Source organism: Muscardinus avellanarius (genome assembly GCF_963383645.1).
Source record: "Muscardinus avellanarius genome assembly, chromosome: 10".
NCBI classification, from domain to species: domain Eukaryota; kingdom Metazoa; phylum Chordata; class Mammalia; order Rodentia; family Gliridae; genus Muscardinus; species Muscardinus avellanarius.
Genome location: NC_137796.1, coordinates 44,164,220 through 44,190,786, shown reverse-complemented (window position 1 = coordinate 44,190,786; position 26,567 = coordinate 44,164,220). Strand labels below are relative to the sequence as shown.

The window sequence follows — 26,567 nt, the reverse complement described above, 5'->3', positions numbered from 1 at the left end:
CAAGTAGTAAGACTCTCATCAGCCTAGAAAGACCCTGTTTCCAAATAAAAATAAAAAGGTCTGGGAGCTTAAATAGCTCAAAGATACAATGTTCCTGAGTTCATTCCCAGTGCCACAAAAGTAAATAAATTAGTCTTCAAGACCATCTGTAGACTCAGTTATCTGCTAGGAAGACACAGATTATAGTCATTCTGCTCTCAGCTGTGATTTATTACAGTGAAAGGACATGGCAAAATCTGCAAAGGTAAGAGGCACAGGGCTAACTCTAGAGAAAGCCAGGGCTGCACTTGAAACAGTCTTGTTCCTGTGGTGTCACATAAATGTGCTTAATTCCTCCAGCAGTGAGTTGTACAGCGCAGGGAAGTTCACTGGGGGCTCAGTGCCCATGACTTAATTATTGAAGTCTGGTCCCTTGAACAGCATCCGTGCAGCACGAGCCAAAATTCCATACTCTCCGAGGCATTGTTGTAGGAAATGGTCTAGGCCCATTGAGATACCTTATTGATTAGGAAACTGTGGGAATGCTCCTCAAATCCACAGGAACAATACAGGCTAGTGGACAATCTTGCAAGCAAGCCTTTCAAGAGATAGTAGTCTCGGGCCTGCCCTGGTAACTGCTTGTACAGGAGACGTCACAATTTCAGATAGCTGTTTCTTATTGATCGGCAGTAGTTTACTTTTGTGTGTTTGAGTGTGTAGGTGGTACTGGGGATTGAATCCTGGGGCATTCTACCTCCAAGCTATACCCCTAACCCTATTTTTATTCTTTATTTTGAAACAAGGTCTCACTAAGTTGCAGAGGGCCTCACTAAGTAGCTAAATCTGGCAGAGAACTCGGGATCCTCCTGTCTCAGCCTTCCAAGTACTGGGATTACAAGCATTGACCTCCACCCCTGGTTAGTAGTTTACTTTTGAAAAATGAGGTGTCCTGGTCAGCCGACATGGAACCTTTGAGTCATAACTGTCCATGGCTGTACTTCTACTTGTTGAACCAGAACATAGGTTAAGGCTAAGGAGATCACCAAAATTGCCCAAGGCTTGGCATGTTAGTAAATGATGCCATTTTCCAATTTTTTTGCAGTGTGTGAAGGCTTTGGTGTACTATGATGTGCAGTCATGCAGACTAGATATTGGCAACGACAAAGGAGACACACCCCTACACATTGCAGCACGCTGGGGTTACCAAAGCATCATAGAGACATTGCTGCAGAATGGAGCACCCACAGACACCCAGAACAGACTGAAAGAGACGCCACTCAAGTGCGCATTAAACGCAAAGGTAGTTCTTTTCTTCTTTGAGCAGCAGTATGACTAAAAAAAAAATCAGTGTCTATAGATTGGCCTTGGTAGACAAATGTACATTAGTGACAGGGCAGAACTTGACCTGTACTCTCCCTGCCATGTTTGGGACCTCATTGTTAGTAGGTTTTTACTCATGTTATTTTTAGTTCTATTAGCAGTTTTGCTCAGTCTTGTTCCAAGAGCCACTCCCAGCAGAGTTGGCCCAGCCAGTGAGTGCTTTGGATTTACCAGCAAATGGACTGAGTGAAAACTGGGATGATGGCTCTGAGGAGAAAAGCAGACACGGGGACATGGGGAAATGACAGCAGTACGTGCTCTGTTTCCCATCGCTCTCTTTTTAACTTCTAGAAACCTTATTCTAATTTGGCTGATTTTTTAAACATTATTTAGTATAGTTGCTTTCATAAATGATTTGTAACAAACTCATTTATCTGATAGTATTTTCTGGAAGCATGGTTCTGGCAACCTGTAGTGGAAGTGCTTGCCACTGCCACTCTTGAGCAGCCGGGAAAGGGGGTGGCTCACAGAGACCCGTTCCTTGTGTCCCTGCCTCCCCGCGCAGCCCTGGTGGAAGGGGTGCAGAAGAAGAGCAGGTTGACAGAGTTGCCCAAAGAAGCGAAGGCTATTGTGAGATGCAGCCATTTGTGGGTGCCCAGAGCTTCAGTGATTTTTGCCTTGCAGAGGTGACGCCATTTTAGTCCAGGCCTGACTTCTGCCTTTTGATCATCTCCCTTTGGTGATTTCCAACTCTCTTCTAGGAAGTTTGCACTTGTTCACTTCTTATTCTGAGAGAAGCACAGTTTTCTAAAACCACTTCTTTTATTTATTTATTTATTTATTTATTTATTTTGTGGGTCTGGGGATGGAACCCAGGAGCATTCGACATCTCCTGCCCTATTTTTTATTCTTTATTTTGAAACAGGGTCTTACTGAGTTGCGGAGGGCCTCACTGAGTAGCTGAGGCTGTCTGTGAACCGCGATCCTCTAGTCTCAGCCTCCCGAATGCTGGGATTACAAGCGTGCACCACCACACCCAGTTCTAAAACCACTTTATTGAAGTATGATTGACATACAAAAGGCTGTACACACTTCAGATATACAACCTGATAGATTTGAAGATGAGTATATACCTGTGAGACCATCTCTACAGTCTATGCAGTAAACATATATGTCACCTACAGAAGTTCCCTCCCACCCTCATTCTTCTGTTTTTGTGTATAGTGAGCATGCTTAGTATAAGGTCTATGGTAGCACTGGTTTTGTAGGGTTATATCCCTGCTTTGAGGGCATCAGCTATATCGATACCCCAAACTCAGTGTGTTGGCCTTGCAGTTGCCATGAGGCTCAGTGGAGCTGCTTTATCTGATGTATTAGAGGCCTTGGCAGGATGGGTTTTGTCCCACGGTGGCTTCCACAATGACAGGTGTGGAGGAGAGAGAAGGCTGCCTTCCTGGCTCAGCTCTGAGCTGCCCATGACTTAAGACCTGTGTGTGCAGATGGGAAGTTCACACTCAATATCGATGTATATACCAGTCAGGAATCATACAGGGAAGTCAGAAAGGGAGCCTTTGAGGTCCCTTGTAGGAAGCACTGCTCTTTGGGCCACAGGAGAAGCATGATATGATGGGAGGAGAGCCCAGCTCCCTCCCTGTGATCCTGAATAAGCTCCCACTTGCTCAGGTCTTGGTTCCCATTTACACTAGGGTCTTGCTAGGATACAGGACCAGTGGGTGGCCATGCTTTGTTACGACCTGTCTCATGCAGTGCTTTTTATTTTCCCTTTGTCCTCCTAGATTCTGTCTGTAATGGAAGCCCATCATCTGTCCCTTGAAAGAAGGCCGAAGTCTTATGAGGTAAGTCACCAAGGCTCTGCCTGTTGGTTATATTGGAGGCCAAAGGCCTTCACTCTGGTCCTCGTGTGTCTGTATGCTCATATCTCTTCTCCTGTCTGGGTTCCCATACTGCAGGTCCCTGCACAGTCCCCTCAACACTCCGTGGATTCCATCAGCCAGGGATCCTCTGCCTCCAGCTTTTCCTCCATGTCAGGCAATTCTAGACATGAGGAGATCAAGAAGGACTACCGAGAGGTGAGCCTTCCAGATGGGAGGACAGTGACGAGGCCCTGGAGGCCCTGGTGTCATGGCACCAGTTAGAGGGCATAGGCTGATCAGAGCTGCCTCTTGAGCCTGTTCACCAGTTACACAGCTGCTTCTGTGCGGAGGCCGAGTTCAGTGCCTTGGAGAAGGCCCGGTTGTATCACACACTGCTTGCTTCTGCTGGCCCTCTCGCGGGCCTCCCTCAGCAGCTCCTTGTTTGTGGGGAGTGTGTCTGTGAGAGTAAGAGAGAGAAAGACAGAGGTAGAGAATATATTCTAAGAAAAATACAAATAAAGCTACCTATAGATGCAGATTTCAGACCTCTTACAAAGTATATTCTCTGACCTGACCCCAACCCTATACACCCTGGTCAATTATCTGGCTTTTTATAGAGTTTAGGGTTGACATTTACATGTAGAAACATGTTACATTTTGTAAAAGCTGATATATTACCTGGTGGTGCTTTTTCACCCCCTTTTAACTTACCTTGGAGCTTGTTCAGTGTCAGCCCAATAGCTCTGCCTCATTCTTTCACTGAAGAGTGGGCCATTGTATGGTTCTTCCACAGCAAGTTTGCAGTGAGTTTACCAGATCTATCCTGGTGTTCTCTCCCATCCCCCAGTCATAACCTACTCTTGGAGAGTCCAGTAAGCTTAGTGCTGAGCAAAGCCACCAAGAGACCACAGTATGACAGAGACCTGATATCTTTCTTGGGAGGGGGCATCCACCCATGTGCCCCCCTCCCGCCTCCCAGCTACTGGCTAAGGAGAGCTGAGCATATGTAGTTCTGAATAACAGGGTGGCTGGCTTCTCACCAGTGGACTGTCGAGGTCACTGTTATCTCACCTTTCCATATAATCAGTCATGTGTGCGTGTGTGTGTGTGTGTGTGTGTGTGTGTGTGTGTGTTGCTGGGAATTGAAGCCAGGGGGCATTCCACCTTCAGGATTATGTTTTATACACTAAGTTGCAGTGGGCTCTCTGCACAGTAGCACCTTCCAGGATGTCTGGTCTAAGCATCTTTAGGGATGTTTTTGAAGGGTGCTAAATGAACCACTGTACCACTACATGTAGAGAGACAAATGAAGTTTGCTAGGTTTTCAGAACATCTATATAATTTCTGTTGTTTTATTATTAAGAAAAATTTCCTAATATTATTTTTTCCTTTTATCAAGATAGAAAAACTCTTAAGAGCTGTTGCTGATGGAGATCTAGAAATGGTGAGTTTTTTTTTTTTCTTTTTCTTTTTAATTTTTTATTGCTGCATTGTAGTCATACATCTTAATGGAGTACAAAATGGTGGAGGCATACATGCACATATCACCCAGTTAGCCCTTACCCAATTTCCTCCCCATTCCCTCTCCCTCCCTCCTTCTTAGTGGTTGACATTGATATGTTTGTTAATGTACATCATGTGCATTAGAGAATTTCCCTCTAACCCCCTCCCATCCCCTCAGTTAGGTCGCCTTATTTGCTCATCTATAGTATCTCCATCTTTATCTAGAGTTCCTTCTATGACCCGTTTTCTCCCTAGCTTCCACATATTAGGTAGAGCATCCAATTTCTTGTTTTCTGTGACTGACTTATCTCACTTAACCTAATGTTCTCCAGTTCCATCTATTTCCCCTGTAAATGATGTAATTGTGTTTTTCTGTATGGCTGAGTAGAATTCCATTGTGTACATATCCCATAGTTTTGTAATCCATTCATATGTTGATGGACATCTTGGCTGGTCCCATATGTGGACAATTGTGAATTGTGCAGCTATGAATGTAGATACACATGCATTAGTTTGGTAGTTTGGTTTCCGTTCTTTTAGGTAGATACCCAGAAGTGGTATTGCTGGATTATATGGTAAGTCCTTCCCATTCTTCTGAGGATCCTCCATACTGTTTACCAAAGTGGTTGCACTAATTTGCAGTCCCACCAACAGTGTATTAGAGTTCCCACTTCTCCACATCCTTGCCAGCATTTGTTGTTGTTTGTGTTTTGAGTGATTGTTATTCTAGATGGAGTTAGGTGAAATCTAAGGGTAGTTCTAATTGGCATCTCTCTAATTGCTAATAATGTTGAGTATTTTTCATGCATGTATTGGCCATTTGAATTTCTTCCTTCATGAAGTGTCTATTTAGTTCACTTGCCCATTTTTTGATTGGGTTATTTGTTTTCTAAGTGCTGAGTTTCTTGAGTTCTCCGTATATTCTAGATATTAGTCCTCTATCGGAGGAGTAGTTGGCAAAAATCTTCTCCCATTATGTTGGCCAATGATGAGTTTTTAGAAGAGCATTTTAGAAAGCTTGTTTTCAGTTTAGAAGAGCTAGCTCCATGTTTCTTTCCCAGTTCAACCTGGAGCTGTGTGGGTTTCTTGTTCAGTTCCACTTAGCACACATTCAGTAACAGCGATGCTGTGTTTTCTCAACAAGGAAAGGTGGTGCACAGTGAACATGGTTCCTGCCTTCTAGACATTCCAACTCCAGTATTGGCAAAAGGAGCAGAACACACCTAGTGCCATAGAGTGTGGACTCAGGACCCAGGCCTAATAGCCAGGGAGCAAGGTGGGCAGCCAAGTCACAAGTGAGCACAGGGATGTGGGAGAGGAGGAGGTGAGGTGAAGCTAAGGCCAGAGGAGTGGGGCTCGCCTGCATGTGGGCAACTCCAGCTCCCCCGCCAGGAGGCTGAGCTCTGAGGCTCAAAGCTCCCGAGACTCACAAGCAGAAGTCTGGACAAGGTGGCGCTGACTCTCTGGGTCTGCAGCTAGAGAGAACATCATGCTGTGCTTATCATCACTGTCAGGGCGCAGGGTACATCTCATGATGGGATCTGTGGACGCAGAGACAGCCTTTGTGAGGTTCCCACAGGCACTTTCCCCTGGTTTTTTCTTGGCTTCTACTAGTTTTGATTTCTGGAGTGAGTTGTTGGCCCCCCAGCCTGTTTTCTGTCAGGTAAGAAGGCAGGAATCTGGAGCTGCCTCACGGGTTGTTGAAGGCAAACCGTTACTTAATGTAAGAGGGCCCTGGGTTAGAAAGCCCTTGCCTGAGGCAGCACCAGGCTGTCCCTTCATAGAAGAAAAGACTAACTTGAGCTGTAAAAATGATGGGTTAATCCTTCTGTGTCCCCATTAGAAGGATTTAAAAAGGCCTGAGCACAGGTGAACCTGGGAGTCTGTTGGGGAGCTGAAGCCATTTATAAATTAGCATGGCGATGGAGGAAGGCAGCATGGGCCTTGACTTGGGAAGAGTTTGGTGTGTGAGACACTGCAGCTTGTGAAGGCTCTAAGGAGAACTTGGTTCCTGTTTCCTTACTCCCCAACACCAGGTGCGTTACCTTTTGGAGTGGACTGAAGAGGACCTGGACGAAGTGGACGATGCTGTCAGTGCAGTGGAGCTTGAATTCTGTCACCCCTTGTGCCAGTGCCCCAAATGTGCTCCAGCTCAAAAGGTTTGGCTTTGCCTCTGCTGGTAGAGGTGGGGGTGAGGAGATAAACTCTTCTTTCTCCTCTTAGAAACGTTCTTCGCAGCCAGATAATTACTGAGTTATGAATGAGTATCCCCTGAGACATGCTGGGCATTAACTAGCTGGGGCTAGACTAGAAAGAAAGAGTGGTGTGGGATGCAGTGTGGGCTGCCTGCTTCCGGGCAGGGAGGTGTGCTTCATGTTGCAGCTGTGTGCCTGGCCCACGTCATGTGGTGTAGGAGTCTATGAGCAGCATGCCCATGTTGTGGGTGGAGGCCTCTGGGAGGCTGCACACTTTAAGCTTTTTTATTTTTTTAATTTTTTTTTGTGGTACTGGGGATGGAACCCAGGGGCATTCTACCTCCGCGCTACACCCCCAGACCCATTTTTAGTCTTTTTATTTTTGAGACAGGGTTTCACTGATTTGCAAAGGGTCTCATTACGTAGCTAAGGCTATCCACGAAACATGATCCTCTGGTCTCAGCCTTCCGAATGCTGTGCCATCACACCCGGTTCACTTTATACCTTTGAACATTAGGTTCATCCATTGTGGGAACTGCCCTCCCAAGTACAGAGAGATCCCTTGTGCCTTTAACCCATTGTCTCCCAGTGGCAACATCTTGCAAATTTATAGTACAAAAAAAAAAAAGCAGAAACCCCCAAATCTCCAGCATATTGACATTAATGGAATCAATTGATTTTTTTTTTTTTCCTTTGTGGTACTGGGAATTTAACCCAGGGATGTTCTATCTCTGAGCTACCCTGCCCCAGCTTTTGTAAGAGGGTCTTCTTGCTAAGTCACCACCAGCTGGCCTTGAAACTCTGCCCTTCCTGGCTCAGTCTCCAGGTGCTGGACTGAAGGCAGCTCGCTGGCTGACTGATATTTTTTTAGTGTCACTTGTGCTCATTTTCAATTTTGTTACATGTAGTTTTGTGTATCCACCACCATGGTAACTATAAGAATGGTTTTCTCACTACAGGAAGAATCACTCAGCCTTTTTATCACCCCATGCCCATTCCTCTCTGTCATCCTCTACCCCACTATCCCTCATCCCTGCAATCACCAACCTGTGCGTATCTCTAGTCCAAGCCACTCTGGAGGCCGAGGCAGGAGGATCACATGGGTCCAGGAGTTTAAGACCAGCCTGGGCAACATTGTGAGATCTCACCTCAATGAATAAATTAATAATAAGAATAAAAGAAAAGAAGAAAGAAAAAGTTATGTAAATGTGAGTGTTTTGTGGTTGGCTTGGGTCATCACTCAGCATGATTCCAAGATGTTTCATGTTATCAACAGTTCCTTTACTTTTGCGTAGTAATTCCATTATGTATATACCAGCATTTGTTTAACGATTCACATGTTGAAGGACACATGTCAGTTGTTTCTGGTTCTTAGAATATTACAAATATCCTTTATTAAAGTGGCTATGAACATTCAAATCCAGCTTTTTGTGAGAATGTAAGTTTGTATTTCTCTAGGCTAAATATCAAGGTGTGCAATTGATGAGTTATATGGCAATTGTAAAGCATTCCACGGCGAATTTTGTAAGGAACCAATAGGCTTTTGAGAGTGGCGGTGCCATTCCACGCTGCCTCAGCTACCCGCAGTGTGTGTGTGATGCCGCTTCTCCACATCCTTAGCAGCAGCTGCCACGGTCACCTTTGATCTTGGCCATTTTGACACTCGGGTGGTGCTTTCTCATCGTGTTTTAGTCTCTCCTGAGTGGCTGATGATGTCGACTATCTTTCCATGTACTTATTTGAACATCTTTTTGTGTACTTCAGTGAAATGTCTGTTCATTACTTTTGCATGCTTTCTAATTTATTTTTCTTCACTGTTGAGTTTTGAAAGTTCTTTATATATTCTAGATACTAGCTCTTTGCCAAGTATATGGTTTGCAAATATTTTCATTCAGTTTATATCTCACTCTAGAATCTTTTGCCGTGGCCTCTAGCAGAGCAAAAGTTTTAAATTTAGAAGCCCTGATTATCAGTTTTTCCTTTTATGTAGTATGCTTTTGGTGTCAAGTCTGATGTCTCTTTGCTTAGCTCTAGATTACAAAGATTTCCTTTTTTTTTTTTTTGGCGTACTTGGACTGGGCGCAGGGACATTCTACTTCTGAGCTACACCACAAGCCTCATTTTATTTTATATTTTGAAACAGTGTCTCACTAAGTTACAGAGGGCTTTGCTGAATAATTGCTGAGGCTGGCTTCGAACATGTGATCCTCCTGCCTTAGTTTCCCTAGTACTGGGATTACAGGTGTGCACTACCATATCTGGTACAAATGCCATTTTTTTTTTTAAACAGGTTCTCCCTAAGTCACCGAGGCTGGTCTCAAACCTGGGATCCTCCTATCTCAGCCTCCCAGGTATTGGGATTACAGGAGTGTGCTACTATGCTGTTATACTGTCTACTCTGGCTTTTTTCACTCAGGGTTTTTTTTTTTTTTTTTAATACTAGGAATTGAACCCAGGGTCCTTCTACATCTGAGCTACACCCTAATCTTTTTTATTTTGAACCAGGATCTTGCTAAGTTGCTGAGGGTTTCACTAAATTGCTGAGGTTAGCCTTGAACCTGTGATCCTCCTGTCTCAGCAACCTTGTAAGACCTTATTTCCTAGAGACTGCTGATCTGTTTCTTTACCCTTTGGGTTTGTCATTCTTGACTGGTTTGACATTAGTCATTCCTTAATGACTAATTATGTTAAACATTTATTTATTTATTTATTTATTTATTTATTTATTTATTTATTTATTTATTTATGGTACTGCGAATTGAACCCAGGGGTATTTTACCTCTGATCTACATACCCAGCTCTATTTTATTTTTATTTTGAAACAAGGTCTTGGTACGTTGCTGAGGGTCTTAAGTTGCTGAGGCTAGCCTCAAGCCTTTGGTCTTGTCTCAGCCTCTCAAATGGGATTACAGGTATGTACCACTACAACTGGCTTTTGTGTTCTTATTGACCATTCATCCACCTGTCTTCTTTTGTGTTACGTTTATTAAAACTTTTGCCCTTTGTAGTGGGGAGCACTGAGGTTTTACCTAGGGACATTCTACTTCCAAGCTACACTCCTAGCCCTGTCTGTCTGTCTGTCCGTCCGTCTTTCTTCTTTTCTTTCTTTTCTTTCTTTTCTTTCTTTTCTTTCTTTTCTTTCTTTTCTTTCCCTTCTTTCCTTCCTTTCCTTCCTTCCTTTCTTTCTTCTTCCTTTCTTTCTTCTTTCTTTCTTTCTTTCTTTCTTTCTTTCTTTCTTTCTCTTTTTTCTTTCTTTCCTTCCTTCCTTCCTTCCTTCCTTCCTTCCTTCCTTCCTTCCTTCCTTCCTTCCTTCCTTTCTTTCTTTCTTTGTACTAGGGATGGAACCCAGCATTCTATAATTTTGAAATAGAGCTAACTAAGCTGCAAAGGACCTCACTAAACTGCTAAGGCTGGCCTGAACCTGTGATCCTTCTTTTTCAGCCTCCCAAGTACTAGGATTACAAGCCTGTACCACCAGGCTCGGCATTTTTTTTTTTTTTTTAAATAGTGTTTCACTGAGTTGCAGAAGGCCTTGCTAATTTGCTGAGGCTGGCTTTGAACCTGCGATTCTCCTATCTCAGCCTTCCAAGTCCTGGGATTATAAGTGTGTGCCACTGTACCTGACTCTTTTGCCTATTTAAAAGAAGTTGGATTGTCTTTAGTTGTAAGAGATTTTTTTATGTGCTCTTATTGGTGCATTATAGTCTCACATCATAATGTAAATCACATTGACAATGACATACATGTATATAGCAATTGATGGTTCCCCCACCCCCATTTTTCTTCCTCCCAGTAGAGTACCTAGATTGACATTGGTATATTCACATACATTCATATAGTCTGTGGTAGTATCTCCATTAATGAACCTCAGTCTTCCTCCTCCACTGTTCTTATATCTCCTCCTAGGCTCCACTGAGGTTTCTCCTCCTTTATCTGGAGTTCCTCTTACTGCTTATTTACTCCCTATTATCCCAGTTACTCCCTATTTTGTGAATATTAGAGAAAACATATGACCCTTTGCTTTCTGGATTAGCTAATCTTATTTAACATAATGTTTGTTCTCCAGGTCCTTCCATCTTCTTGCAAATGACATAATTTTGTTCTTTTTTTATTGCTGAGTAGAATTCTATTATGTGTATTTCCCCTAATTTTGTAATCCATTCATCTGTTGATGGACACCTAGGTTGGTTCCATAGTATGGCTACTGTGAATTGTGCTGCTAAGAATATAGGTATGCTTATATTACTCTACTTCTCTGGTTTCTACATAGCCCTTTGGAAAGATACCCAGTAATGGTATAGCTGATCATATGGTGGATCCATTCCAAGTTTTCTAAGGACTCTCCACACAGATCTTCATAGTGGTGGGACTAGTTTGCAATCCCATCGACAGTATAGAAGAGTGTCTATTCTCCCACATCCTTGTCAACATTTACTGTTATTTGACTTCTTTATGACTGCCATTCTGATTGGGGTTAGATGGAATCTCAGTATAGTTTTGATTTGCATCTTCTTGATTGCTAATGATGTTGAACATTTTTCATATAGTGGTGGTTTGTATCTCTTCTTTTGTGAAGTGTCTATTCAATTTAGTTGTCCATTTCTTGATTGGATTGTTTTTCTAATGTAAAGTATTTTAAGTTCTTTATATATTCTAGATATTAGTCCTCTGTCAGAGGGATATTTGGTAAAGATCTCCCATTCTGTAGCCTTTCTCTTTAGACTCTTGATGATTACTTTTGATGAGCAGAAACTTCTTAGTTTGATTCAATCCCATTTATTAGTTATTATTTTAATTTCCTGAGCTTTGGAGGTCTTGTTGAGGAAGTTTCTAACTGTGCCTCTATGTTGGAGTGTTCAGCCTATGCCTTCCTCTAATAGCTTCACAGTCTTTGGTCTGACTTCCAGGTTTTTGATCCATCTTGAGTTGATTTCTGTGCGGAGAGGTAAGGATCTAGTTCCATTTTTCTAGCCAGTTTTCCCAGTACCACTTGTTAAAAAGGCTGTCTTTTTTCAAGCTGGGCATGGTAGTGCATGCTTGATGTAGTGTTATTTCTCCTTTGCTTAGTTGCGTACCTAATGGAATTTGTCTTCTCTCTATTTCTGGAATTTGCTTCTTTTTTCTTCTTTATGCCTTCTTTTTTTCTTTGGTGGTACTGGGGTTCCTGGAAGCCCTTCTACCTCCGGGCTACACTCCCAGGCCTATTTTTATACTTTTTATTTGGAAACAGGATCTCTTAAGCCAGCTTTGAACCTGCACAATCCTCCTGTCTCTGCCTCCCAAGTGTGGGGATTACAAGCGTGCGCTACATGCCTGGATATACCTTATTTCTTTAAGTATTTTCTCTAGTGTTGGTTTGGTAGTCCTGAATTTTTTTAAGTTTCTGCTTATCTTGGAATGTTTTTATTTCTCCCTTAACTTTGATATCTTTGCTGGGTATAGCAATCTTGGTTGGAAGCTGTTTTCTTCCAGGATCTAGAGTACTTCATACCAGTCCCTCTTGGCATTTATGACCTGGGTTGTGAAATCTGGAGTTATTTTTATTGTTTTTCCTCTGAATGCCACCCATTCTTTTGTTCTCACTGCTTTTAAGATTCTTTCCTTGGTCTCTATGTTAACCATTTGATTATTATGTGGTGTGGGGAGGTCCTTCTTTGATCTTATTATTTTGTGGATGTCTGAATCTTTTTGTGTTTGGAAAATTCTCTGAAATTATTTCTCTGAAGAGATTTCAGACATCTTTGGTTAGTGCTTCTATCCCTTCTTCAGTGCTTTTTATCCATAAGTTGTCCCATAACATTTCGTATTGTCCCATAATTGTTGGATGCTTAGGTTGTGTTGTTATAATAGTTTTAAGAGATTTTAAACATTCCTGAACTCTGTTTAGTGCAAGTCCTTGAGGTGTAGTGTTGCAGACATTCTCTTCCATCCTGCTTCTTGCCTTTTCGTCTTTTTTTTGTTGGGGGTGGTACTAGGGATTGAACCCAGGTCCTTCTACTTCTGGGCTACACTCCTGGCCCTATTTTATTCTTTTATTTGGAAACAGGGTCTTTTAAGTTGCTGAGGGTCTTGTTAAATTGCTGAGGCTGGCCTCAAACCTGCAATCTCCTTTTTCAACCTCTTGAATACTGGGAATACAGGCATGTGCCACTACTCCCAGCTATGTTGCCTTTTGATTTTTGTGTTTGGAGATAGGGTTGATGTGCAGACTTCTTACATGTGGATATCCAGTTGTCGCATTATTTGTTGAACAGACTTTCCCCTTTGAATTGTCTAGCATAAGAGACATCATTTTAGGGGGCTTGTTTTATTAAAAATTAAAGTTAAGATTTTAGTCTATAACCTCCCCTTTTTTGTGTGTGGTACTGGGGATTGAACCCAGGGGTATTCTGAGCTATACCTCCTGTTTCAGCCTCCCAAGTTTTGAGATTACAGACCTGCACCACCATGCCTGGCTCTGTCATCTTTTTTTTTTTTTTTTTTTGGTAGTACTGGGGAAGAAACCCAGGGGCATTGTATCTCCAAGCTACACTCCCAGCCGTATTTTTTATTTTATATATACGTACATATATATATAATTTTCGAAACAGGGTCTCACTGAGTTGTGAACCTCGCTAAGTAGCTGAGGCTGTCTGCGAACAATGATCTTCCGGTCTCAGCCTCCTAAATGCTGGGATTACAAGTGTGTGACACCATGCCGGGCTCTATCATCCCTTCTTAAAGGAAAAGGAATTCAGCCGGGTGTGGTGGTGCTCACTTGTAATCCCAGCATTTGGGAGGCTGAGACAGGAAGATCATGGTTCATGGACAACCTCAGCTACTTAGTGAGGCCCTTTGCAACTCAGTAAGACCCTGTTTCAAAATAAAGAATAAAAAATAGGGCTGCGGGTGTAACTCAGAGGTAGAATGCTCCTGGGTTTCATCCCAGTACCACAAAAAAAAAAAAAAAAAAAAAAAAGGAAAAGGAATTCATCTGTGGGCAGTGTGATTCTGGATTCAACAGTGATCCCAGGTTTTGCACTGGAGCTATTTGTGTGGCAGGAGTGAGCAGATAGTCTCTGTTCCTTCAGCCTGATTTTTTTGCATACTGATGACATTTCTGTCTCCATCTTCTACATTTACTAGAAGCTGGCAAGGCTTCCTACCAGTGGGCTTGGTGTAAATGTGACCAACCAGGAAGGCTCTTCCCCACTGCATGTTGCTGCCTCACATGGTCGCGTCGACCTCATCCCCCTCCTGTTGAAGCACGGTGCCAATTCAGGTGCCAGGAACACAAACCAAGCTGTTCCTCTCCACCTGGCCTGCCAGAAGGGCCACTTCCAGGTATGGGCTGTGTCTCTTGGGCAGTGTAGCGGGCGCTTGTTGTGGGCTAGGACCTTACTTAGTTGGAATGCGCAGAGGGCCAAGGCCTTGTGGGCTAGCCCAGGGGACAGGTGCATCCTTCCTCCCTGCCCTGGGATTGAGCCATGCAGGTGGCAGGATCACTCAAGAGCAGAACAGAACTCCAGTGCTGTCTGAGGGTGGAGCCGGCCCCCTCCCCATTGCCATTCACATCTGGGTGACCCAGAGCTGTCATTCTGATGCTGACAAAAGAGTTGTCTCTTGCACTCATGTCTAGGTCACCTTACCACCTTTATGTCTGTGCTTAACAGTTTAGTAGGTAAAGTCTAGTCATGGTCCTCTAGAAGGGGTCCAAGAGAGAATTTGGGATGATTTATTTCTTAAAGTCCTGTTTTCTTTTGGAAATTATCTATGTGCATTTTTTTGTGTGTGTGGCACTGAGGCTGGAACCCAGGGGCATTCTACCTCTAAGCTATACCCCCAGTCATATTTTTTATTCTTTATTTTGAAACAGGGTCTCACTGAGTGGCAAAGGGCCTCACTAAGTAGCTGAGGCTGTCCATGAACCGCAATCCTCCCAAATGCTGGGATTATAAGCATGCATCACCATGCCCAGCTTATGTGCATATTTTTTAACTTTTTGAAGATGAGGACCATACCTCAGGTCTCCATCTCTCTCCTAGACACTTGGCAGACTACTTTCAGCATCAGCCTTCTAGTCTGTAAAATTGGAGCCATAATTCCAGTTCTCATGGGTAGACAGAAAGAGTGAGCCAAAACCCTAACCCTAGAACCTTGTTTGAGCACACCTGCACAAATGTCAGCCCCTGTGGCCAGACATGTGGCTTCAGAGACTTTCAATGAGGTTAAAGAGAAACCAAAGAATTTCACATTAGAGGGTTTTTCATTGCAAATTTTAATTCAGGTCAAAATGTTTTTTCTCTGGATTAGGTGGTGAAATATTTATTAGATGCTAATGCAAAGCCCAATAAAAAGGATATAAGTGGAAATACACCCCTCATTTATGCCTGTTCCAGTGGCCACCATGAAGTTGCTGCACTGTTGCTACAGGTAAGGGCTCCTCCCAGCCACAGCAGTCCTTCACCCTATGTCCTGAGCTGGCCCCTCATCATCACAGGCCTTTGGAGAGAGGAGCTTTGCCCCCACGTTTCCATGGTGATTGTGTGAAGGGAAGGAGCCAGTGCCTCAGCACCTATGCTGGGTGGGGGTGTGGCATTTCAGACTCAGGCTCTGCTCTTGCCTGGGGTTTGGCCTATTTCTCATGGGTGAGCCGAGCTATTACCTGACATGTGAATCATGTGGCTTTTGTCACTGCCACTCTTCTCTCTGGATAAAGGGTTATGTGTTGATGGTAGAAAAAGACTGTAAAGAAGCAGTGAAAACCAACTTGGCCTAACCCTACTGCTCAGAGCTACTCATTTTGGTGGACTCTTAGAAAATATGTGTAGTTTAGCCGGGCATTGTGGTGCATGCTTATAATCCCAGTATTTGGGAGGCTGAAACAGGAGGATTGTGCAAGTTCGAAGCCAGCCTTAGCTACTTAGTGAGGCCCTTTGCAACTCAGCGAGACCCTGTTTCAAAATAAAGAATATATATAAAAAATGGGTGTTGCTTGGAGGTAGAATGCCCCTGGGTTCCATCCCCAGTACTGCAAAAAGAAAAGAAAATACATGTAGTTTTAAATCAACATTGTTTTCTCTTTCATTTAATGTAGAAAATCATTGATTAAAGCCTTGATTTTTAATGGTCAAATTATAGATATACCATAGTGTTTTGTTTGTTTGTTTGTTTGTGTTTGATGCTGGGAATTGAACCCAAGGGCATTCTACGTTGGAGCTACATCTTAGCCATACTTTATTTGAAAACAGAGTCTCACTAAGTTGCTGAGAGCCTTGCTGTGTTGCTGAGGCTTGTTTTGATCCTGTGATATTTTTATCTTCAGCCTTCCAAGTACTGGGATTACAGGTATGCAGCACCATGCCTGGCATCCGTGCCAACATTTTAAGAAAATTTTTAGACATACAGAGAAATTGAAGGAATTTTACATGAGTACCATCAGCCCCATGATCTAGATTCTGTGTTAATGTTTTTTAGCATTCCTTATAACTGTGCCGTTTCTTCTTCTAGCATGGGGCCTCCATCAATGCTTCTAATAATAAGGGCAACACAGCTCTGCATGAGGCCGTGATAGAAAAGCACGTCTTCGTGGTGGAGCTGCTTCTGCTTCATGGAGCATCAGTTCACATCTTGAACAAGAGGCAGTGTACGGCCATAGACTGTGCTGATCAGGTGAGGCTCCAAAAACCATCAACAACCAAACCACACCAGACAAAAAACAAAACAGAACACTTAAAACTTTGGTTCTGAAAGGAGAATTGATAACCAGCTCACCTGAACTCTGCAGTGCTGGATGTTTGTCATGGAGCGTGGTGAAGAAAAGTCCTTTCTCCTGGGAGAGTGTAACTCTCTTCTGTTCCCATCTTCATGGTGAATCTACTCAGAATGGACAGCTAGTAGGCTATTAACTGGCCCAAGTCAGATGTGAAATTCACCATATATCCAATGTAATCAGACTTATATTAAGTTTGAATGTTGGGTGACTTTTTTGACCTTGATATTGTTTTCATTTGGAGATTAAGTATGGCATAGAAGTATAAATGATGACAAGGGTGCACCTGTGATGGGTAACTTTTGGTGTCACCTGTTGGGTTGAGAATGCCTTGCTGGCTGGTCAGGCATGTCCAAGGGTTGACATTTCATAACAGAACTGAAGTATTTTAAAATTTTAGTTGAGCACTTTCCAAAAGGATGATAATGATGTGTGTTTTGAGTACTGACTTGTGGTGGCCCCTTGATAACCTCTCCCAATGCACATTATAGGTCCCATTATTGCTACCCCAGATGTTCAGAGTAAATACCCAGCCCAGGGTTACTAGTAGAGGATAGAGCCAGGTTCCAAGTGTGTGTGTGTGTGTGTGTGTGTGTGTGTGTGTGTGTGTGTGTGTGTGTTTTGCTGGGATGGAAACCAGGGCCTGGTATCTATTAAGCACAAGCACTCTATCACCGAGCTGCACCCCACCTCCCAGCCCTTATGGCTGCTTTTTTTTTTTTTTTTTTTTGTGGTACTGGGGTTCCTGGAAACCCTTCTACCTCCGGGATACACTCCCAGACTTATTTTATATTTTTATTTGGAAACAGAGTCTCTTAAGCCAGCGCGGCTAGCTTCGAACCCGCACGACCCTCCTGTCTCCACCTCCTAAGCGCGGGGATTACAAGTGTGCGCCACCACATCCGGCCCAAGGCTGCTTTTATCACTGAGTTTTACCATTAGGCTTTATGGCCTCAAAGTTTTATTTGTAGTTTTTTTTTTGGGGGGGGGGGTGACTGGGTATTGAACCCAGAGATACTCTACCTTTGAGCCAAACCCCCAGCCCTATTTAATTTTTATTTTGAAACAGTCTAAGTTGCTGAGAGCCTCACTGAATTGCTGAGGTTGGACTTGAGCTTGAGCCTGTGGTCCTTCTGTCTCAGCTTTCCAAGCTTTGGGATTACAGATGTGTGCCACACTTTGGCTTCAAAGTTTTGTTTGAAGTTGCTTTGGAGTATTTTTGGGACAGTCACCCCAAAACTGACAAATTGGAAACAAGAATCTTCTTAGAAATAACCTAAAAATCACTATTCTCTTTTCCTTTGAAATTGTAGGACTCAAAAATAATGGAGTTACTTCAAGTTGTACCCAGCTGTGTTGCCTCATTAGATGATGTTGCTGAAGCCGACCCCAAGGAGTATGTGACTGTTAAGATCAGGAAGAAATGTAAGCACTTGCATTCTTTCCCTAATTCTCAGTTTGGGCGTATTTGGAAATTCATCGATAGTCGTTGGTTTTTATTTGAGTGTAAATGTAAAATGTGATTACAGTTATGACAGAGGAATAGAGGAACCATAGAACTGTATGTTATATTCTGTGCTCTCAGAGAAGAGTAAGCTTTTTTTTTTTTTTTTTTTTTTTTTGGTACTAGGAATTAGACCCAGGGGCATTCTCTGAGCTACAATCCTATTTTATTTTATTTAGTTATTTTTTTGAAACAGAATCTTGTTAGGTTGCTGAGGGTCTCACTTAAATTGCTGAGGCTGGTCTCAATCTTGTGGTCCTCTTGTCTCAGCCTCCCAAGTACTAGGATTACGGGTTGATTCCCCCCTCTTTTCTTTTTAATACTAGTTTTCTGGTTGATTGTAATGTTTCCTGAGCGGATGACAAAAACTCTTCAACATTACCTGATGGCTCGGGCCTTCACTTCCCAACTGGAGGGAGGAGTGGACTCTGGCAGATCCTTCATGCCTCCTCTTCCTGAGCTAGCTGTTCTCTTGGGTAGACACTACCTTTAGCATTCATTTGTTTGTGTTGCTTTGATTTTTTGCAGTGCTGGGGATGGGACCTAGGACCTGAAACATGCTAGGCGAATGCTCTACCACTGAGCATCTGGTCTTCCACCCCACATTTTAAAAAACTTACAGGTGCACAGAGGTTGATGATAATTGGAATAGCAGTTGCCACACAGCTGTGGAGTCAAAGTATTCTTTTTAAAAAGATTAAAGCTGGTTGTGGTGGCACATGCTTATAATCCCTGTACTTGGGGGGCTGAGACCAGAGGATCACAGGTTCTAGGCCAGCCTCAGCTACTTAGGCCCCCACAATTTAGTGAGACTTTAAAAAAATAAAAGACCAAACAGGACTGGGAGTGTATCTCAGAGGTAGAATGACTGTAGGTTGCATCCTAAATACACCCCCCCCAACGTGCACACACACATAGAGACACACAATTAAGAAGAATCCTTGTTCTACTACCTTTTAAAAATTCAATATAAACCGGGCGTGGTGGTGCCCGCTTGTAATCCGCGCGCTTGGGAAGCTGAGACAGGAGGATCACGCAGGTTCGAAGCCAGCCTCAGGTGGTTTAAGAGACCCTGTTTCCAAATAAAATATAAAATAGGTCTGGGAGTATAGCCCAGAGGTAGGAAAAAAATCAATATAAGTTTGGGATGCAATAACAAAACCATTTGTATATCTAGACACTCCTGCCTCACCATAATTGGCTATTGCTGGGGAATATCAGTGTGTTAGGATTTATCTTTATCTCACAGTAGTTCACATAGTAATATATAAGTATCTGCTACTTTAAGAAAAGCTAGCATTTAATTTTATAAATTTAGTTAGATTAAGAAAGAAATGGGGCTGGGTGTGGTGGCACATGCTTGTAATCCCAGCATTCAGGAGGCTGAGACTGGAGGATCGCAGTTTGCAGACAGCCTCAGCTACTTTAGTGAGGCCCTCTGCAACTTAGTGAGACCCTGTTTTAAAGTAAAGAATAAAAAATAGGGCAGGGGGTGTAGCTCAGAGTCGAATGCCCCTGGGTTCCATCCCCAAACCTGCAAAAGAGAGAGAGAGAGGAGAGAGAGAGAGAGAGAGAGAGAGAAAAGAAAAATTGGAAAAATTGCACCTGAGCCACAATTTTGTTATCTACTTATTTTTGTGGTTCTGGGTTGGAACCTAGGGGCATTCTACCTGAGAACCACAACCCCATCCCAATTTTGTTTTATTTTTGACATAGGTTTATTTTTGACTAGGTTGCTAAGTCTCACTACTTGCTGAGGCTGTCCTTGAACCTCACATCCTCCTTTTTCAACCTCCCAAGTACTGGGATTACAGGCATGCACCACCACGCCCAGCTGAGCTGCAATTTAAAAACTATCTTTTTAAACTATTTTTGAAGTTTTCAGGTGTTTCTCATACTTTTATCTACAGGGAACTCAAAAGAGTACAATCTACCAGATGAATCTTTTACGAGACAGTTTTACTTTGTTCACCCAGTTGGTCAGTATAAGTGAGTATAAAATTCAAGTTGATTTCTGTGCCTTTGACCTCATAGCTTACTGATATAGAAGTAACTTACATGCAGCTTTAATTGGTTGTGGACCAATCTGCAGTGATAATGGCATCCAGTGCTGCCGCCTTGTGGCCAACTCAAGTGTTCCACACCACTACCACAAATACTTAAAGAGCTTATTTTGGATTTCAGGGGAAGGACTTCAGGGGAAATTATGGCAAGAGACAGAAGTGTCCCTAATTTTACTGAAGGTTCTTTGCATGAGGTGAGTTATTAAACACTGGCTTTAGTCGTGTTTTTAAGTCTGACTCTTTCAAAAGTAATCCATGGTAAACAAAACACATTTCTGTGAGAGTCATCTTCATTTCATGGTTCCCTTCATTTAAGAATTAGCAACGATTAGCTAATTAATGGCACACCTGTTTTTTCAGTGTTTGGGATGCTGAGACAGGAGGACCACAGGTTCAGGAACAGCCTCCGCAACTTAATGAGACTCAGCAACCAAGCAAAGATTGTTTCAAAAGTGAAAAATAAAAAGGTCTGGGGCTGTAGCTTGGAGGTAGAATGTCCCTAGGTTGAATTCCTACCTCCCCTCCAAAAAAGAAAAATTAGCGACATTTAAAATTGCAACTCCTAGCCGGGTATTGTGGCGCACACTTGTAGTCCCAGCATTCAGGAGGCTGAGACAGGAGGATCACGGTTCATGGACAGCCTCAGCTAATTAGTGAGGCCTCTGCAGCTCAGTGAGACCCTGTTTCAGAATAAAGAGTAAAAAATAGGCTGTGGGTGTAGCTTGGACGTAGAATTCCCCTGGGTTCCATCCCCAGTACTGGGGGGAAAAAACCTGCAACTCTTTAGGAGCTTAGTCAGAAGTATGGGCTTCGTTATTATGTTTAAAAATACATTTCCAAGTGGAGAAAGGAAAGTGAGAGAAAAGTGCAAAGTAGTGGTTCCTATGGGAGGCTGCCGTTTCAGTTCATAGAGTAAGTGAGGTATCTCAGATTTAATCGTTGTTTCAGTCATTAATTAAGGAAGCACATGGCAGTTTGTATCTCAGTAGATAAATGGTATCTCCAAATATGGTATAAAATTGCTCATAAATAGTTTTTGTTTCACTTTGCTTTGGTATCGAGGATTGAACCCAGGAGGAAGGAGGTCGGCCTCTGAGCTATACAGTTCCAGCCCTATTTAGTTTTTTTGAAACAGGGTCTAAGTTGCTGATGCTGTCCTTGAATCTGCAGTAGTACTATCTTAGCTTCCAAGCACTGGGATCACAGACGTGTGCCACTATGCCTGGTAGACAATACAGTTCTTTATATGGCCCTCTCCCTGCTGTAGTGTTTAATTGCTCGATTTTAAAGAGAAGCCTTCTTTATAATCTATGCTATTATAAAGTGATTCTCCTCACAAATAAAACTTTCATTATTGTTGATGTGGTGTAGGCTTGTTGGAACAAGTAAAAGTTTTAAATCATTGTTTTAGAGCATTAGAATTTCTGTTAACGTGACTAGTTTTTACTTTATATTTAATCTTCTATAGCTTTGCTAATAGACCCGCTTCTTGGTGGGAGATCTGTAAACTAGGATCTGCTGTGTTTAATCAAGTGCTGACTTTTCCCTTACAGCTGTAGGACTTAAGTCAAGATTACTCATGCCAGTAGTACCTACTTTTTAGTTATAAAGATTAAATGTGAAACTCCGTGGAGCTCTGTGTGACACAGGTGGTATCATGTTGCTGTCACACCGGGATGCTAGAATTGAAATTGTGTAGAGCACTGAGCACACTGACGGTGTCCTGCAGGGGGAGCTGCTGTTGCCTCTTGGTGGAATGTACACTGCTGGTCAACTGAACTCTCTCTCTTCTTTAGCCAGAGAGGCAAAGGATCACACAGAACCAGAATAACCTGCCGGGTCAGAGCAGATCTCAGACTGCTAATGAAGGAAATGATAACTGGCCCCAGGAGAGGCCTGGACTGACACACACTGTTCCTGGAAACAGGCGCTTGCTCCGCAGGCACACAGTCAACAGCACAGCTGTCAGCAAGGGCCTGGAGGCCGCCAGCCTAGCCCCGCCTGCAGAGGATAGTGTTTCCCAGCTGTAACAGTAACACAGGATCCTTAAATTTGCTGTCAAGAAGTAGGTATGCAATAAGATGCTGCTGCTGCTGCTGCTGCTGCATGAGTACAGCTTGAAACTAATTACACTTTCAAACAACTGGCTTGAGAGACTGTTTCAGCAGAAAGTCCCTCAAAGGGTTTTTGTTTTTGTGTGGCCGAGGGAATAAATGCAACAAAACCTTATCACCATCTCTCCCCTCTTCAAAGCTATTGAACACCCTTGAAAAGGAATGGGCAGAAATTCTAGTAGTGTCTAGAGCCTTCATTTGAGATGTATGTTTCTAAGTATTAGGATTTCTTGGTTCCAGAGAAAGGTTTCAAAAGCTGCTAAACCTCTGTGCTGTGCTTGAATTAGCAAATGATAAGCTAAAAATAATTATCCCCACTGGGATAAGCTGAAGAGAAGCAGGTTTCATGGTACTGTGGAGGCCACAGATGCCACATTGGTATGAAGAAATGGACTCTGGAAAATGTTCCTTTGCAAAGCAACACTTGAACCAAAAGATGCCTAAAATGCCATTTTGACGTTCATCTTAGTATAAAGGACATATTTGACCTGTTCTGCACCATATATATGGGAAAAATCTGTTGTCATTTTTCTTCCATCAAAATACAGATATTTGGTCACTGCACATATATACCTGTAAAAGTGTTTGTAGAAACATCTCCGTTAAGAACACCTCTTGAATGTCACGCCTGATGGTTACTAGAGGGTAGATCTGGCACATCTTTCTTTATTCTTTTGATTCAGATTCAAAGTTAACAGCACAAACCAGTTCAAATTTACTTTAAATTAGAATTTATTGCCGTTTATTCCTTTTTATAAATTTCTATAGATTATACTGTTATTTTATGTTATTGGTCTAGAGCTGCAAACGTGGGTCTGTCCTGAGTACATTTTCAAATAACTTTGTAATAGGGAAATGGTTTTGTGCATGTTCTTGGAAATACTTGTGTATGTATAGAAGGGAGGGGTTATTTTTCTACAAAATAATTTATGATTTCTAATTTTCTAATGTGCCTTGGATATGTGCCAAATGATGGAAGAGAAACAATAAACTTTATGATTCTCAAATGTGTTGTGGTTATTTTTTTATTTTTTGTAGTATGGAGATGGAACCCAGGGGCATTCTACCTCTGAGTTATACTAGGGTCTCACTGAGTTGCAAAAGGCCTGAGTAGCTGAGGCTGTCTGCAAATTGCGATCCTCCTGTCTCAGCCTCCCAAATGCTGGGATTAAAAGTGTGCACCACCACGCCCGGCTTATGGCCTCTCTGCCATAAAACATGTGATTTATATGTGTACCAATGGTCCCCACTGAATGGATTTTTTTCCAGTTAACAGATGTGTGACTGAAACACCCTTGTCCATTCAGAGATCATTATCCACCTACCTGACCAAGGCAGACTTAATGCAGTAGATACAGGCTGAGGGCTCACAGAAGAATAAATACACACAGGCTCAAGGCCAGCCTCAGCAACTTAGCACAACTCAGCAACTCAGAGACCCTGTTAAAAAATGAAAACTAAATCGGGCCGGGGGGGTAGCTTAGAGGAAGAACTCCCCTGGGTTCAACCCCCCCAAGTTACACTTACACACACACACACACACACACACACACACACACACACACACATACTAGTAGAAACAGAATATGAGCAGTTACTTTGATAGTTTGTTGATTTATTTTTCCTCTTTCCCCCCAGTTTTAAACAAAACCTTATTAAGTTGTCTGGCTATCACCTTAACCTAAAAACTATGTACTTTTAAGCTGCTTAAAAACTGGTTTACCAACATAGGCAGTTTCTGGATGAAAATACATGTTTGGTTGTCTAACAACATAATTTTGGTTATCTTTGGGTGGTACAATATAGTTTTGAAAATGTTTTCATGTACCTGTTTAATTCCAACAGCTGCACTGGATAGAACTGTCAAATGAGAAAAGTTCAGAGAAATAAGGGGGCTGATTTGCTTGGGATGGCAACCAAATCAGCTTTCAAGCTTGGTGTGTCCTTTTCTGGAGGTATGTCATGAATTAGACTGTCAGTCTTTGGGGAAAAGTTTCCTCTTGAGCTATTGTGACTCAAGTTACCTCCCCAATTTCTTTTTAATTTTATTGATGTACCTTACTTGTTTTTAGTGCATTTTCAGTTGTTTCCCTGTTTGAAACACTAAAATGTAGAGTTTGGAAGTTGGTAATGCCTGAATTTCTATTTTTAAGTTTTTTTTTTTGGTGGTACTGGGGGGTAGAACCCAAAGGCTTTCTACCTCCGGGCTATACTCCTAAACCCATTTTATATTTTATTTGGAAACAGGGTCTCACTAAGTTGCTGAGAGCCTAAGTAGCTGAGGCTGGCTTCAAACCCGCGCGATCCTCCTGTCTCAGCCTCCCAAGTGCAGGGATTACAAGTGTGCGCCACCATGCCCGGCTTTGTGTAAGTTTTAAATTCAAAGTATTACGAGCTCACTGACTTTAGACAGTGTAGACTAACCACTCCCCACTTCCTAGACTGCAATGTACTCGGCTCCTGGTTGCCAAGAACGGCTATCCTTGTATACACACACAACTGCTTTCTACTCTCAAGTGTCTTCAGTACAATCTCTCAACACGTTCGCATCGATGGTTGGTCAATGGTTAAATGGTTATTACGCAAGAGAAAGTATGGAACAGAACTTGTTGAGAATTGTCTAATGTCCTAGCATTTTCCTATCAGCAAGGCCTATAGCAAAAATCACCTGTAACAGATTTTACCCCCAAAGTCCCTGAACTTTTTTTTTTTTTTTGTACTGGGTACTGAACTCAGGGACAGGTTGGAGGCCAGCCCCAGCAACTTAGCAAGACCTTCAGCAACCTAGCAAAACCCTATTTCAAAATAAAAAATGAGAAAGGCTGGGAGTATAGCTCGGAGGTACAATGCCCCAGGGACAATCCCCAGTACCACACACACAAATTTTCTTTTTTTCACGGTACTAGGGATGGAATCCAGGGGCTTTCTTCGAACTACACCCCCAGGCCTATTTTTTATTCCTTATTTTGAAACACAGTCTGAGTAGCAATGGGCTTAAGTAGCTAAGGCTGTCCGCAAACAGCAAACCTCCTGTATCAGCCTCCCAAATGCTGGGATTACAAGCGTGCACCACCATGCCTGGCTCAAATTAAATTTTTTTTTTCTTCTTACAGCACTGGGGATGGAATGCAGGGGGCATTCTACCTCCAAGCTACACCCCCAATTCTATTTTTTATTCTTTATTTTTAAACAAGGTCTCACTGAGTTGCAAAGGGCCTAAGTAGCTGAGGCTGTCTGCAAACTGCAATTCTCCAGTCTCAGCCTCCTGAATGCTGGGATTACAAGCGTGCGCCATCACACCCAGCTCAAAATTTTCTTAATGGCTATACTCATTCACTTATAAAAGAATGTTAGACACTTATTAGTCATTGTTGGGATCAGCAATGACTTTATTATTTGGGCTACTGGAGATCAAACTCAGGGCCTCCACATGCTATGTAAGCTCTCTACCACTGGGTGACACCCTAGCCCTTACACTGATTTTCTTCAAATATAAAACCTTAAATATAATTTAAACATGTATCAGCAGTATACTAAGACAATTAGAATTGTAAATGACATTTACTATCACTTTTCTGCTACTAATACTATTCAATATCTTATTATATTTTCTTTTTTTGTGTGGTACTTGGGGGTGGAACCCAGAGGCTTTCTACCTCCAGGCTATACTCCCAGACCTATTTTTATATTTTATTTGGAAACAGGGTCTAAGTTGCTGAGAGCCTCACTAAGTAGCTGAGGCTGGCTTCAAACCTGTGCGATCCTTCTGTCTCAGCCTCCCAAGGGTGTGGATTACAAGGGTGCGCCAACACGTCAGGCTATACTATCCATCTTATTAAATGTTAACAATTGTCGGGGCTGTACTATTCATCTTATTAAATGTTAAGAATTGCCCAGTGTGGTGGCGCATGCTTGTAATCCCGGCGCTTGGGAGGCAGAGACAGGAGGATCGTGCAGGTTTGAAGCCAGTCGCGCTGGCTTAAGAGACCGTTTCCAAATAAAAATGGGTCTGTGAATGTAGCCAGGAGGTAGAAGGGTTTCCAGGAACCCCAGTACCACCAAAAAAAAAAAAAAAAAAAAAGTTAAGAATTTTCTCCTGGTCTAAGACTAAGAGTACACCTAACCAGGCATGGTGGCACATGCTTGTGATCCCAGTACTGGGAGGTTGAGATAGGAGGAGCACAGGTTTGGGCCAACCTCAGCTACTTGGTGAGGCTCTCTGCAACTCAGTGAGACCCTGTTTAAAGAATAAAAAATAGGGCTA

At 42.7% G+C, this 26,567-nt stretch overlaps 1 protein-coding gene across 1 annotated transcript in view; it reads left to right on the top strand.

The window, feature by feature from the left end:
* Positions 1 to 22,219, top strand: part of ANKRD27 (ankyrin repeat domain 27) — a gene marked incomplete at its 3' end in the record, with an annotated part of 47,230 nt that extends 25,011 nt beyond the window's left edge. Inside the window, exons 17-28 of the mRNA XM_080703544.1 lie at positions 1,082 to 1,279; positions 3,096 to 3,155; positions 3,270 to 3,389; positions 4,573 to 4,617; positions 6,713 to 6,835; positions 13,997 to 14,194; positions 15,164 to 15,283; positions 16,361 to 16,522; positions 17,936 to 18,047; positions 20,037 to 20,115; positions 20,311 to 20,383; positions 21,986 to 22,219. Of these exons, the coding sequence (XP_080559670.1) occupies positions 1,082 to 1,279; positions 3,096 to 3,155; positions 3,270 to 3,389; positions 4,573 to 4,617; positions 6,713 to 6,835; positions 13,997 to 14,194; positions 15,164 to 15,283; positions 16,361 to 16,522; positions 17,936 to 18,047; positions 20,037 to 20,115; positions 20,311 to 20,383; positions 21,986 to 22,219 (1,524 nt within the window). The remainder of the gene's footprint in view (positions 1 to 1,081; positions 1,280 to 3,095; positions 3,156 to 3,269; positions 3,390 to 4,572; positions 4,618 to 6,712; positions 6,836 to 13,996; positions 14,195 to 15,163; positions 15,284 to 16,360; positions 16,523 to 17,935; positions 18,048 to 20,036; positions 20,116 to 20,310; positions 20,384 to 21,985) is intronic.
* Between the last annotated feature and the right edge of the window lie 4,348 nt (positions 22,220 to 26,567).